Source organism: Taudactylus pleione, unplaced genomic scaffold (genome assembly GCF_031769625.1).
Source record: "Taudactylus pleione unplaced genomic scaffold, aTauple2 ptg000290l, whole genome shotgun sequence".
Lineage (NCBI taxonomy): Eukaryota > Metazoa > Chordata > Amphibia > Anura > Myobatrachidae > Taudactylus > Taudactylus pleione.
Genome location: NW_028284692.1, coordinates 7,578,579 through 7,594,854, shown reverse-complemented (window position 1 = coordinate 7,594,854; position 16,276 = coordinate 7,578,579). Strand labels below are relative to the sequence as shown.

General features: G+C 38.4%; 1 protein-coding gene across 6 annotated transcripts in view; it reads right to left on the bottom strand.

Moving 5' to 3' along the window:
• The window catches only part of CACNA1G (calcium voltage-gated channel subunit alpha1 G), a 236,304-nt gene that overhangs the window by 46,150 nt on the left and 173,878 nt on the right, over nucleotides 1–16,276 (bottom strand). For all 6 annotated transcript variants that reach the window (XM_088482620.1, XM_088482626.1, XM_088482622.1 and 3 more), the window contains 6 exons: nucleotides 12,535–12,686; nucleotides 6,605–6,714; nucleotides 5,497–5,630; nucleotides 4,998–5,068; nucleotides 1,753–1,831; nucleotides 1,547–1,668 (listed from right to left, as the gene is read on the bottom strand). In XM_088482620.1, coding sequence (XP_088338746.1) covers nucleotides 1,547–1,668; nucleotides 1,753–1,831; nucleotides 4,998–5,068; nucleotides 5,497–5,630; nucleotides 6,605–6,714; nucleotides 12,535–12,686 — 668 coding nt within the window. The remainder of the gene's footprint in view (nucleotides 1–1,546; nucleotides 1,669–1,752; nucleotides 1,832–4,997; nucleotides 5,069–5,496; nucleotides 5,631–6,604; nucleotides 6,715–12,534; nucleotides 12,687–16,276) is intronic.

The following is a 16,276-nucleotide window of genomic DNA, read 5'->3' as shown; positions in this document are numbered from 1 at the left end:
TGCAAACACAATGAAATATATCCCTGAACAATGGTACGTCTGGCATGGCGTAGGTAATTATGATATGGATATCTGACTGTTTCTGTACTCCGTATAAAATTACTTTGTCCTGTGTATTTATATAGACAAAAATAAATTGCATTTACTGTGGATCGATGGATGAGAATGCACTTCTGTCTCTGATTGCTATAACTTATATACTAGACTCCTGTTAGTGTTGATGTCCCTCCTTTGTGACCTTAACATTCACATGAATGAGTGACCTTGGAGCCTTTGGCAAACAGCAAAGCCAGTAGAGTTTTGAGTTTTTTTTTATATTTAATCATTTGGGTGGAGTTGTTCTTTGAGTGTGTACATATTGTTTCTGCCTCTACCTGTACTTTCTGTGTGTATTTTTATATCTGTGTACTGTTTGTAGTGCAATGTGTATTTATGGTTTTACATGTGAGTCTGTCATTATCAGTGATTGGCAAGATATAGAACATATACAATAGTATATAACATATGTAGCAAAGGTTTCCCTGAAGCATGTCAGTCTCACCTGATCTAGCAAAGGGTACCACTCATGTATGATGTAAGAAAATGATGTACCATATTATGTGGCTGAATAGGACTTTAGAGACTACCTTGGTAGAGAGATATGACAGGAATATCCAGATTATTTGGAATCACTAATAAATGTAGCAGAGCAACTTGTGTAATTCATCCAGGATGTTGCCTGGCTACGGAGTATCACTTATTAACATTACCAAATAGGGGTGCTCTATAATTAGGCCAAATATTGTATCCTCTTACTAATTTTTACCTATAACTATTCACATATCTGGGTTTGGTTCACTGAAATGTGCACAAACTATAAATTACATATTAAAAATAAACTGGATTGAAGTAAACAGTGGCACAGTGGTTAGCATTGCTGCCCTACAATTCGATTGCAGTCATGGCTGTAGTATGGCGTTTGCATTGTTCTCTATGTGTTTTGTGTGGGTTTCCTCCCACATTCCAAAGAAATATTAGTTAATTGGCTTCTGATAAAAACTTAACCCCAAATTTCAGTGTGTATGTGTATGAGAATATTAGAGATTGTCAGCTCAAAGGTGGCAGGAAGTGGTGTGAATGACTAATGATTAAATGTACAGCGTTGCATACTATGTAGGCGCTATATAAATAACTGCCCATAAATAAATAAATGTAAATAGTTACTCATATACAACATTAACTACTTGAAAGGGAAACATTATGTCATACAGTCTACAATCACAGGAAACAAAAAAAATGTGATGAGAGCCACACAGGCTGATGGGAGCAACCAAATCGTAGTAGCACCGGGGCACCTTAGAGAATGGTTCTAAGGGGAATCTTGGAAGCTGCACATATAGGTAACATTTTTCATCACATGTGTTTATAGAGAATCTAGATGGTAAGAAGAACCCATTTACAGGAAGATATCTGATTCGCTTTGAACAAAACCACACTTGTATGCATATAACCATTCCACTAAACAAGCCCCAATGAGAACCTTCACATATTGTAAATCCTTTTTTACCTTCATAATCCCATTCCAATTATCTCCTGTAGATACGCGGAAAAGAGTTAGAAAGGCCATACCAAAGTTTCTAAACGTGGCATGTCTCCCAAGACCCTCGCATGGATGAGAATCACTGCACTCTGTGAAACGATGCAAACAGGACGCTTACATTAGTTTTATCATCTTACATAGTCATTATCTTCATTATTCTTCTGAACACTTACCCAAGTCCCCAAACAGTTCAACTCCCAATGCAGCAAAAATAAAGAACAGCAACATAAATAACAGGCCTAGGTTTCCCACCTGTAGAAGAAAGGAAACAAATGTGAATATGATTGTTGTAAAGTATGAAGTACAAGAGAAATACAGTAACAAAACATGTTCCATGGGCGCTTGATTGATTTATGTCATTGTGTAAACATGCAGTTTATTTTTCACATTCACTGCAAGTGACCCATTTCCATGGACCGATTTCATTAGATTTCCTTGCATGAAATAAGTGCACAGAAATAGTCTTAATAATTTAATTTTTAAGATTTTTGGTATCTGTGTCCGATTCCTTTTTTTTCCACTCCACCAATTCCTTTAAGTATTGTATCTGTTACTTTTATGGAAAAATGGTGCTACCAAACTCAATGATAATCATTCTACTAGAAAAAAAAGTATGAGACTGATTGGTGCACTCTGGGGGTAAATTTACTAAACTGAGAGTTTTTAGAAGTGAGTTTTAGAATAGATGTTGCCCATAACAACCAATCAGATTCTCCTTAACATTTAACTAGCACCTTCTAAAAGATAATAGCTAGAATCTGATTGGTTGCTATGGGCAACATCTCTTTTAAAACTCACTTCTAAAAACTCTCACTTTAGTAAATTTACCCCTGTGTGTACTAGTAGTTATATTTAAATATTAAATATATAATCAAATTCTTAAAACATAACTTTTAATTTCATAACTATTAAAAGCATATTACAATCACTTTTAAGTAGTGAGGCGAAAATATGTTAAAATGTAATAGAGAAGTGCTTAAAGTAAGAAATTATGTTAATTAAAATTCTGTCTGTTGTGTGTGTTTCAGTTGTCTGTCTCTCACCAGTTGTACTAAGAGATACAGTTCTTAAATAATTGTATGCCAATACACAGACACTGAATGTGATCCTTTTTACTGACAAAAAAAACCCCGCACCCTAATCTCATATGAAATTAAGCAGCAGCTTGACCAAAGGATTAACAAGTAGTCATACTAACATTACTAATAAATATGTGTTCAGCAAACAGTATAGTAGCTACAACAGAGACATAAAAATAATTACCGGCAGCAGAATAATACTAGAGTAAGTGTTGGATTATAACAAATGTTAAAGGTACAAATAGATGAATGTCAATTGGAGTGTATATAAAGATACGTAGATCTACAGAAGATAAACAACAGCCAAAATATAATACAGCATATATACTATAGTAATAACAGCATGTTATAAGATGAAGGAGAATACATAAATAAACATATTAAGTGCACAGCTAATTAAAATAATATGCTGCATTAGAACGGGATAAATAACAAAGGCCCTCATTCAGAGCCGTACGCTCTGAGCAGAGTGCACGCTCTGAATGAGGGCCGCCCTCCATAATTCTGGAGCGTCCTCCTGGACGCTCGTATAGCTGTGGGTCACCACCCACAGCCTATACGAGCGTGCAGTTTGATGGCCGCGATGGTCGTGACCATCGCGACCATCGAAACTGCGAGCCGGAGCCTGCGGTTGAGGTTTTCAACCGCAAGGCCCGCAGTGATTTTGGTTCTATCAGAGCCAAAATCACTCCCACTGACATCACTAGTGATGTCAGTGGGCCGGCTTCTGACGGTAGGCGTTCCCTTGGGAATGCCCCCGTCAGGGAGGCACGCCCCCGGCACGCCCACCAAAGGGGGCGTGCTGTCAATCAACATCGACAGCACGCCCCCTTTGATCAGACACAACGAACGAAGGACTTTCCTTCGCTCGTCGCGTCTGGCGCATGCGCACGACGGAGCTCCCTCCGTCGTGCGCATGCTCAGTGCAGACCATCGACCCACTTGCGAGCGGACAGCCGCTTGCGAGTGGGTCTGAATCAGGGCCAAAGTGAGCTTGGTGGATAAAAGGCTGGGCTATAATACAAAAATTGCTATATGAAATAGAACAAAAACGAACCCAGCACATGAGGCTACTTCTCACTATGACTTATTTGAACCACTATATGTAACAACAAATGATTATCTAGATGATATAAAAGCATTAATAAATTGTAAATACTAAACAGAAAGCAGTAATCCTCTGATATATAACACTATTAATGTGTTTCAGTACAAGAAAAAGATACTTTTGCTACAAATATAACAATTCCGCACTCTAGTGGAAGATTATTTAGGAACTGTATCTTTAGTACAACTGGTGAGAGACAAACAACTGACAAGTACACAGCGGACAGAATTTTAATTCACTTTATTTCTTACTTTAAGCACTTCTCTATTAAATGTTAAAATATTTTTGCCTCACTAATTAACAGTGGATGTAATATCCTTTTAATGACTATGAAATTAAAAGTTATGGTTTAAGAATTTGATTATCTATTTAATAGTTAAATATAACTACTAGTACACCCAGAGTACATCAATCAGTCTCAGATGTTTTTTCTAGTAGGTTTTCCTTGCATGTAAGGGGGAGGGGTAGGGGAGTGGTAAGGGGATTATATTAGGATCACTACATGTTTCTTTAGGATGGACATGTGTGAAATAGTGTGCGAGTAGCTATTACCATTTAGGAAACCGTAAAATATTAGAAACAACATGCATACAATTGTTTTCTGTACTAAAACAAGAATAATCCATGAAATTACATATTGGGCCAAATATAATAGGGTGAGAGTTTAGAAAATGTGAGAGTTTTTTGCACACTTTTTAAACTTGGCCAATGTAATAGAGTCTGAGAACATACAAACTCACATGTTTTTAGACTCAAAAACTCTCACGATTTACACTCTCATCCAAATGTTTTCCCATTTTGAAGATAAAACTCGACCAATGTAATAGTGTTACTGCTAAACTCTCACATTTTCTAATCTCTCACCCTATTACATTTGGGCCATTGGATGTACTTTTATGGCTCAAATACACAAAGTCACCTAATAAGATGGTACGTTTTAAGTGGCATTTATTTACATGAGTAAATAGAAAACACAATCGCTAGCGCATTTATTTACATGAAGGGGAACTTCTTGTTCTGTACAGCTTTGGCAAAAAGCAATGCAGACATGATGACAAAACTAATGGACAAGGTTGCTGAAGATATATGTGTGCCATCTTGTCATTGCTTTAATGAGGAGATCACCCAAGTAATAAGATAGAGTACATAAAAAGCATTTAAGCAAATAATCCTTTCCATCATATTATATTTTTATTCTTTATCATTAAAATAATTCTACTTTTTTTTATACCTGTGGAAGAGCTTGTAGAACTGTATCCAACAAAGACCTCATTCCAACCGCCATCTTCAGTAACTTCAGAACTGTAAAGTCAATGTCGGTACGATAAATCAAGTTCACTGCTCAACCACTTTCTCATACCTCAGACTTAAACTCTTATCATGTATTCATGGTAAGTCACATATTATGTACAGTATCTACTAAGCTTTCCCATTTTCTGCATATCAGGAGTAACTACCAAATGCTCTCATATGGAACTAGATGTTTTCTAAACAGTATGTTTATTGGTGGACAGTGGGGTGTGCCCATGATGACCCTTAGGCATATTGCACAATTAAGTTATATTTAACTTTGACATAAACTATGGTCCAACACTATATATAAATAATCCTATTTTACATTTACAGTATCTTTTAAAAATATACAGTTTTCCTTATATTCACTTTATATAATAGTAACTGTGGTCACTCTGTAACTTTGTGCTACTTATGACTATTATGTAGTTACATACCCCTGGCGATTCTGAGTACTCTCATAATCCGAATAATTGTTGGATTAATGGGAAGTGATGCATTCACTTCAATCTCTTCCAGTGTAATCCCCATAATGGAAAGAAGAACAATTGCCAAGTCTAATTGATTCCATCTGTACAAACAAGTTGAATGTGTAAAGAATCTGTTTATAGAGACCACCAATATATAATACAATATAAAACTACAGTCTCAAAAATACATACAAAGGAGCCCATACAAAATATAGATAAACACTTTAGTGGTACTTCAACTAATTCAATAAATCAGGTGAATAGGACATCAGTTGTCATAAATAGAAAAATATTAAAAGCAAGTGGTTGAGGCACAGTGTTTTATTATTGCTGCGTACCGTCAAAATAATTGTGTTATATCAATAATTCACATAATCATAATGCATATAGGCATACATATATTAACATTATTTAAAATATATAGTTAATTACCAGAAAGAAACAAAATCACATAATTCAGGTGACATAAATAAGCCTAATTGTATGAAGTGCATAGTTCATATGATCATATTCATAGTATTAAACCCTTTGGGTATTATTTAAGCTGTGGTTACAAAAGTCACCGCTTCCCGTTTACACCTGAAATATAAAAGTGCAATGGTTTTTTGTAGGCTGGTATGAAAGATGGGGGCCTTTATCAGGTTAGGCCCTGGCCTATAGGAACAATCATTGTATTATATGTCTTACCGCTAACCGGTCTGCATTCAAATGGTCTGTGCAATATTGTACACAATACTGCTCACTAAAGGTTGTACAGTATTTATTAACTAGTGACATAATGCTTAATGTCGCAGTACAATAATGCATAAGGCCGCATTGTACAGAGAATCCTGATCGCAATAGCTTACATATTGGAAGAAATTAGAACAATATCCACAAGACCTTGCTGCAATGGTGGTTGGGTAAGGGGGTATAAAAGTGCCGGGACTGCAGGAATGCTTTAATTATGTATGTAGGGTTTATGAAAAGGTAGTGTTCCATACTGGTCATGAACGGCAGATGGAGAGAAGCTATGAAGTGTGTATACCAAGCACAAGTATTTCCATATTTCCATTCTTATATAAATATATCGTACCTGTCTTTAAAAAATCGCCGGAAACCAAAAGCAATCATTTTGCACCCTGATTCAAGGACAAAAATTAAAGTGAATATGTAGTTACAGATCTTCAGAGCATCATCTAACACCTGGAAGAAAATAATCATCATTAGTTTTCTATTATCTTAAACAAAGTGGTTGGCTCTTCAATAATATTGGGAAAAGGTGCTACTTAAATCATTAGTTACACTTTTTTTTATTATTTATAATTGAAGTACAAAATTAATATACCATTATGAACACAAAAAGAGGGAAATGTATTGTATACTAACACAGCAGCCTATTAAAATAAATAATTAGGATGATCCAAACTTGTACAGCAGCCGTACAATATCTGAAGGAATTTCTCCTTCAGAACCTAATGTATTGCAAATGAAGCATATCTTGTGGACCTATTTATCAAGCTTTTTGACCACTTTACTCATGTGGCGAAAGCAGTTTTCCACATGATTTATTTTTCTTCCTATTAGTAATATGTTTAACGCAGGATATACCACATGCATATCCTGTGTTCGTTTACCAATGTCCCAATTCAATGCATGGGGACCTTGTAACTGTGCTATTTATAATAGAAAAGACAAGACTTGTGCACACTTATACAATATGCTTGCATGTGAATAGTATGCCATTGCTGAGTGATAAGGCTAACGGCAGGTAGCAAAATATTCATTAACATAGTGTACATTATATTTCATCCCAAGGGATTATGTTGATTGCTAGCTCATACCACCTACTAGAAGATAATAGAAGATAATAGCTAGAATTTGATTGGTTGCTATGGGCAACATCTCCATCTCTAAAAACCTGCACTGCAGTGAATATATCACTGTGTAAATTCAACTTGCAATGAGTAGAAACACCCCAAAATACTCACTCTACTCCCAGACATTCTTCACACTCCCCAACAACTGTATTGTGTTGTGTATGTAGGGCATAACATTTTTTGTATATGTACTTTGTACTGCAGGAAAGCTCTGAGATGTGTTAATGCCTTTACAATACTCTGAAAATAATGTGCATGCACCAATAATTTAAAATAACTTAAAATGAAAATTAAAACTGCAAATCCATACACTGTATCTGATGTTATTTTACAATGACCATGTTTTACAAGCCTGTTTGTGGCAGATGGATTTATTCCTGCTACTTGCATTAATTATTATTATTAATCATTTTTATTTATATTGCACCACAATGTGACCACAGCGCCATACAATGAAAACATGTAGCACAAATGCAAAGGATAACAAATGTACAAATAAGCAACGAAGAGAGGAGAGTAGGGAGAGTCACCAGGACCTGAAGCAAGCAGTAATGGGTCACACAATGAGCCTGTACCCACAAGCAGGCTGAGAGACAGATCAGAGTCACTGGAGGGATGTAAGGAGACAGGGGAACAGATATGTATGGGTACGGTCTCTCACGAGGCGTAGCCCTGTCCCTTTTCTGTTTCTGATCCGCTTACAGTCTTATTAGAGAGGGGAGTAACCAGGAGGGAGAACATATTATTATTATTATTATTATCGTTTATTTATATGGCGCCACAAGTGTTCCGCAGCGCCTTACAAGGTACATATCCAAAAAGTGACTTACAGTAAAATACAATACAATGAAGGACAAGGACATGGATAATATACATTGATACATAGGTGGCCATAACACCCACATAAGCAGCAAAGCATAGGCACCAAGTGTTAGGTGTCCTAGTGGTGAGTAAGAGGTAGATGAACATATAGTAAGGAGAAGCACAAGAGGGTAGAGGGCCCTGCTCGCAAGAGCTTACATTCTCAAGGGGAGGGGCAGACAGATGGGTGTGATACAGTTGGGGAAGACAGGGAGGAGGGAGCATGTAGTAGCAATTTAGGATGAGAGCTGGAAAGCGTTGATGAAGTAGTGGGTCTTGAGAGCCCGTTTGAAGGATTGTAGAGAGGTGGAGAGTCTGATGGGGAGAGGGAGAGAGTTCCAGAGGTGGGGATCGGCACGGGCAAAGTCTTGGAGGCGGGAGTGGGAGGAAGTAATCAGCTGGCATGAGAGGAGGTGTGCATTTGTTGAACGAAGAGGGCGGACAGGAAAGTGAAGGGAGATGAGGTCAGAGATGTAAATGGGAGAGGAGTGTGTGAGGGCTTTGCAAGTGAGTGTGAGAACCTTGAATTGGGCTCTGAAGGGGAAGGGGAGCCAGTGGAGGGCTTGTAGGAGAGGGGAGGCAGATGTAGAGCGTTTGGAGAGGAAGATAAGCCGTGCAGCAGCATTAAGGATAGACTGGAGAGGAGCGAGATGGGATTTGGGGAGGCCAGATAGGAGAAGGTTACAGTAATCCAATCTTGAGATGACCAGTGAGTGTATTAACGTCTTAGTTGCATCCTGGGTGAGAAAGGGTCTGATCCTGGAAATATTTTTAAGATGGAAATGACAGGACTGTGAGAGGTTCTGGATATGTGGTTTAAAGGAGAGCGAGGAGTCCAGGATAACTCCAAGACAGCGCACTTTGGGGCTAGAGGAGATAGTTGTGCCGTCAATTGATAAAGAAACAGTGGGAGGTGAGGTTATGTGGGAGGGTGGGAAGATGATCATCTCAGTCTTAGACATATTAAGTTTAAGAAATCGCTGGGACATCCAGGAAGATATAGCAGAAAGACAGTTGGAGATCCGAGTGAGGAGAGAGGGAGAGATGTCAGGGGAGGAAAGGTAGATCTGAGTGTAGTCAGCATAAAGATGATAATGGAGGTCAAAAGAGCTGATGAGTTCACCTAGAGAGGATGTATAGAGGGAGAAAAGGAGTGGTCCAAGAACAGAACCTTGGGGAACACCTACTGTGAGAGGATGTGGGGGGGAAGATAGGCCATGAGAGGAGACAGAGAAGGATCGATCAGAAAGGTAGGAGGATAGCCAGGAGAGGGCAGTGTCACGTAGACCAAGGGAGTGAAGGATTTGCAGCAGTAGAGGGTGGTCCACAGTGTCAAAAGCAGCAGAAAGGTCAAGGAGAATGAGTAGAGAGTAGTGGCCTTTGGATTTGGCAGCAAGGAGGTCATTGCTGACTTTAGTGAGGGCAGTTTCTGTGGAGTGGAGAGAACGGAAGCCAGACTGAAAAGGGTCAAGGAGGGAGTGGGAGGAAAGAAAGCTGGTAAGGCGGTTGTAAACAATACGCTCAAGGAGTTTGGATGCAAAAGGGAGGAGAGAGATGGGTCGGTAGTTGGTGAGAGTGTTAGGATCAAGAGTAGGTTTTTTAAGAATGGGGGAGACAAGGGCATGTTTGAATGCAGAAGGGACAGTGCCAGATGAGAGGGAGAGATTGAGGAGGTGGGCAAGATGGGAACAGGCACAGGGAGAGAGGTAGCGGAGGAGACGTGAAGGGATAGGGTCAAGGGGGGAGGTGGAAGGGGGGGAGGACTGGATAAGGGCCATGACTTCCTCTCCAGATACGGGGGAGGAGGATGTTAGTGTAGGTAAAATGGAAGGGGAGGGATGACTCGGGAAAGGAGGAGGTGTAGTGCTGGGCGACTGGTGGGATATGATATCCTGACGTATGGAGTCAATTTTAGATGTGTAGGAAGCAAAGTCAAGGGCAGAGAGCAAGGAGGGAAGGCGAGGAGGGGGTGGGCAGAGGAGGGAGTTCAGGGTGGTGAAGAGATGCTGCGGATTTGAGGATTGAGAGGAGATGAGGTGCTTGAAGTATGACTGTTTAGAAAGGGAAAGGGCAGCACTGTAGGATGAGAGCATAAATTTGAAATGGAGAAAATCTGCCTTAGTGCATGACCTTCTCCACTGTCGCTCGGTGGTTCGGGAACACTTTTGCAGATATCTGGTGCATTTGGAATGCCAGGGTTGAAGTGTGGATCTGCGAGGGTGAGTAGTGAACGCCGGAGCAACAGAGTCCAGAGCAGAAGTAAGGGAGGTATTGTATAGGGAAGCAGCTTGTTCAGGGCAGGAGAGAGAGAGCAAAGGAGAAAGAAACGAGTCAAGTAGGGAAGAAAAGGATACGGTGTCGATAGCCTCAATGTTACGCCTAGTGATAGTGGCCTTGGGAGGTAGAGGGGGGGAAGGGGAGAGGGATAGGTTAAAAGAGAGAAGGTGATGGTCAGATAGGGGGAATGGGGAATTGGAATAATCAGAAATATCACAACGGTGAGTAAAGACCAGATCAAGCGAATGCCCACTCACATGGGAGGGTGAGGAGGTCCATTGGGAGAGACCAAATGAGGATGTGAGGGTGAGAAGTTTGGAAGCAGAGAGTTCAGTGGGGATATCAATTGGAATATTGAAGTCACCTAAGATAATGGAGGGAAGGTCTGAGGAGAGAAAGTGAGGGAGCCAGGAAGCAAAGTTGTCAAGGAATTTGGAGGGATTGCCAGGGGGACGGTAAATGATAGCTACTCGCAGGTGTACTGGTTGGAAAAGACGTATAGTATGAACCTCAAATGTAGAGAATGTAAGGGATGGTTCAGGGGGTATAAGTTGGTAGGTGTAACCAGGGGACAGAAGGACGCCAACACCACCACCATGGCGACCCCCAGGCCGAGGGGTGTGAGAGAAGGTGAGGCCCCCAGAGGAGAGAGCTGCAGCAGAAGTGGTGTCAGAGGGTGAAATCCAGGTTTCAGTAATGGCTAGGAGATGCAAGTTGTTGGAGATGAAAAGGTCATGGGTGGGAACCAGTTTATTACAGACTGATCTGGCATTCCAGAGGGCACAGGATAAAGTGACAGTGTTTGTGGGAGAGATGTGAATGAGATTTTCAGGATTACTGTAACGAGTATGTGAGATTGATTTTGGGGACCGAGATGAATAGAGTGGAGAGATTGTACGGTCACCAATGCTGGGAAGGGAACCTTTAGGTGGTAAGTAGGGAGGGGGCTTAACGAGATGTGTATGGAGGTGGGTTGAGGTGGCATGGAGAGGAGGGTTGGAGGAGGGATTACCAGTGGGGTAGTAGGACCATGGTGGGCTAGAAGAGAATGCAAGTGTATTAGTGGGAGAGTAGAGGGAGGAAGGCAGACAGAGGAGGGGAGATAAGGGAAGGAGAAGGTGAAGGAGGCATGGGGAAAAGGATAAAGGTGGAGGAAAGGGGCAGAGCAGAGGATTAGGTAGACACTGAGTGAGGGTGGAAGTGGAAGAAAACATGGTCAAGGTGAGGTAGAGGTGGTTAGGGGGAAGAAGACTGGAAGAAGGAATAAAGTATGAGTGTGAGTGACAGTGCAGGAGATTTGCAGAAAATCACGTGAGAATACAGTGGATAAAAGGTGTCTGCACAATAACAAAAGTTTATTATTGAGGGGAGTAAAAGTGGAGATTTAATAGTTGGAGAAAATGAATGTGAAAGTAGACTGTTAGAAGTTAGATTACATGTGGCAGGGCATAGGACTTAGGGAACAAGACTTTCTAAGAAGAAAACGGAATTTGGTGCAGAATACAGTGGGCTTTGAGGTCTAGGACAAAGTTTAGTAAGTACAGTGTTAAGTTCTTACAATGAGCAAGCAGAATCCAACATATACATTATGTTTCTATTGCACCGCATTACTGTATATGAAACATTTTCATTTAGATCCACATTCAGTGCATGACAAAGTGAGTGAGAAACAGTGGATTAGCAATATACTTAAAATCTGCACACATATTTTCCTGTGCTCCTAGTTCATTCATTTTTCACGTTTAATTTCAACTTACTATTTTACAAAAATATTTCTCAGCCTACTTTCCCCAACACCAGGGTACATCAGTGTAAGCACCTTTTCCATGCACATTTACGGCATTGACATCCTCATATACAGACACATTAACCCACACCTCCAGACCTCTAATTGTGAAAACAAGTTATGTAATTTGCATGCTTTCATTAGATGCTCTCACTAAGCAATGACCAGATGACTTTAGCAAGAGTAACATATAAATATACTGCAGAAAGAAAGTAGTTTTACCTTTGGCTGCTTATAGTGCTCCATTGCCATAGTAACCACATTCAGTCCAATCACCCCAGTAATGAAAAGATCCAAATAGTGACTTGTACACATGCGATGTATGAGAAGACGAGGGTGGGAATACTCAGAATAGTAAGGTTTGCACTGGGCCTCTATAGTCAAAACAAACAAATACTGTATCAAGATGTTAATGTTAGCCTTTTTTAGAATGTTTACAGAAAAATGATTTAGCGCTGTAGCCACAATTGCCTACCCCAATCATGCAAGCACCCCATGCACTTGCAGCTGCCATGCTCTAGTCTACATGATATAATTAATGCAAAAATATGCAAATATGCACGTCATACACAATTGCTAATAAACTCCTCAAAGTTCACTCCCATTAAATAAATATTTATAAGGTGACCAAAACTTTCTAAAAACATTTCCATATAACTGATAATATAATTCAAGTCAACTGTTACACAGAAACATTATTTTATTTTATTTTATTTATATATATATATATATATATATAAATAATATATTTACTGTATACATATATATATATATATATATATATATATATACACACACATATGTATATAAATACATATTTACACATATATTCACATTACATATAATTTTTTAAAGTAACAAAACAACATGTTTACAGATAATACTTCAACATAAGTACTTTTTCCAAACACAAAACTTACGAACATCCTATGGAAGAACTTGTAGAAGAAGAGGAGATGAAAATGCAGAGAACAGAATGAAAAGCACGGAATACATTGTGCATTGTGTGACATAAATATTGAAGCTAATAACGAGCTTGCCACATAATGGGTTGTGTTGGTTAAGGAATTCTAGCCTTAGAAGTAAAAAAGCGCTGTTAGTATGATGTGAATGCCAAGTGCCTGTCTGTTTAATTAATGCTATTGAGTGTTACAAGAATCCTCTTCCTTCCTTCGGGTCAATTTACACATAAAACAATAATTACTCAATAAACAAAAATAGCTCACTTTTTTCTACATATGTTGCTACCCATACAGAAACTATTAGGGTGAGATGGACTTGTCTTCCACAAACCTAAAATGCCAGGGTCCTTGACACTTATATGAGCCTTTTTGGGGTTTTACCCTACCTAGCACAATGTTTTTCTCACCTTCCATGTGGGTCTATGCACTTATATAACATCATTTGTGTTCATTCTCTTTTATGTATTATAGTTATAGTTGAATTCAGAACTGATAGAAAATTATTTTGCCTAATTAAAATGATGCTGCACACTGCAACTTCCTGGAATTATTGCTGATACTAATAATAATTCTGAAAGAAAATGGCTGCCATTTGTCAGATACTGTACTTTGTGAATAACTCATAGTTTACTTCAATAGTTACAGATGTTGATATAGAAGGTCAGTTATTTACTTCAGTTATCCAGCAACTACGTGTGTGCCTGAGTCTTCAATTTCCATTTAAAAGTTTTATTTTAAGTATTAAGAGTATTCAGACAAGTTGTGGTATCCAAACTTAATAATTGTAATTAGGCACAATCATTATTTTAATATTTGAGTGTATTTACCGTTTAAGGCTCTGCCGAATCAAATGATGGACTTGACTTGTACTAAGTATGAATATAAGTGGACAGATAGAATTGAAGAAAAAGAAAACCATCATTGATCAATGCCATATAAAGGGCAACAATATTTACATAAAAGAAAAAGGCGGGGGAATGCCAATAATGTGATAATAACATACTAAAATTCACAGTGTGAAAATCAGAAGACATACTCATGTATTTATAGTGGTGAGAAACAGATACTACTTTCACATTCACCAAATAAGTTTTTATATATGTAAGGGACCTAAATCCCTCAATGATAATCACGTCCAAAGTGAATCCCAAATAACATAATCTCTGTTTTAATGATAAAAGATGTATAACATTTCATAAGCAAAGAACTGACTAGATTGATGATACATTTTTCTAATATATAAAAATCTGAATATATATTTACATGTTGTAAATAAATAAATAATAGTCCAGAGCTGTATTTGTGCATGGTGTACTTAATTAGCATTTAATTAAAAGAAAACTGACTCATGACAGAACATACTAGACTATTGTTGCTCTAAATCAGGGAGCATTACTATATGTGATGTAAGAAATTATGACATGTGAACAACTTTTACATAAATTTTACATAAATACTCAGTAACTTATTTTGCAGATGCACATACCATAGATGTGCCTGGTGGCTGAGAAGCAGGCAAATGATGTTGTCCGGCAGCTCTGATAAATGTTGGAGTGGCTTGCAGAATATTTTGCCTGCTATCGGTCGCAAAGCACATCTACAGTGCAGCTGCAGCCAGCCAGATCCTATTATGGGGGTAATCATTCCCCTATGGATTGGATGAAGTTTTAGTTCAAGCCAGTGTTATTTGAGTTCAACTACTGTACAGGTTTGATCATTTAATAGGGCTGTGCAATAAGGGCGCCTCACTGGAGAACAAGTTCGGGGGAGATTGATTGGACAGGTGGTCCATAAATAAATAAAACAATATAAACTGCAGCAATGATTTCAGCATGATTTCAGGTTAACGAGGTTGTTTTTTTCTTAAACAAGGAGAATTGATTACATAGTAGACTTTGGGCCATACTCAATTTGGCTGCGTCAATTTCGCATGTAATTTTCGCATGTTTGAATTATCCCCATATTGAATTTCAAAGGCTTTTCTCCGGTGTGAAAAGTTTTTGAAAAAAAACGGGGATAAGTTTTCACCATGTTTTACATGGCGAAAAAAAGTGCAGAATTGGGGTTTAGGGGTGCAAGCTTAAAAAATACCCTGCACCCCTGGGAATAGCCCCTAAAAATGAACTGTCAAAAAAAGTTTTTTTAAAAATAGGGACACCCCAAAAAAAATATTTTAAATTTGAGGTAAAAAAAAATAAAATTTGGGGAACACATTTTTAAAAAACCAAATTAATTCAGGGGGTTTCCCAAGTATGCGGCAGGTGTTTAAAAGAATGCGGGTGGTAGCGGCAGGTGCATTTTTGAAGAATTTTCAAAATGCACTTTAGGGACTTAAAAATATGCTTACCCCATTTTCATGTACCCCAAATTTGATAGGAATAGTTACTCTAACCTCCGATGTGGAGCGAAAAGTCCAGCATGGACTTTTCGCTCCCATATTGAATATGGCACTTTATCTCTGAATTTATTTGAATAAAAGAAAAAAAAATCAATATAATTTTGCCATATTCACATTCCTTTTCCCATAAATATGACTAGTTGATTACTGATATATTATCATAGGGATAAGGTACTATTATTTTCTATCGTTTCACACTCACTAACAATATATTTTAATTATATAAAAAATTATTTTATGTCATTGTATTTTTCACGTTTTAAGTGTATGATAATAAAGGTAAAATTTTTTATTTACTAAGTGTGCCCCAGAAAAGACATATAGGGGGGTATATTTACTAAAGTGAGAGTTTTTAGAAGTAGAGATGTTGCCCATAGCAACCAATAAGATTAATTCAAATAGCACCTTATAGAAGATAATAGCTAGAATATAATTGGTTGCTATGGGCAACATCTCAACTTCTAAAAACTCTTACTTTAGTAAATATACCCCTCAGTCTGCTTTTTGCCTCTTAGCAAAAAAACCCTTGATATATTCAAACTTATACCTCTTTACACCAAAGTGCTGGGTCTGATCCGGGAGCTGGAACACTCTTCCAATCTGG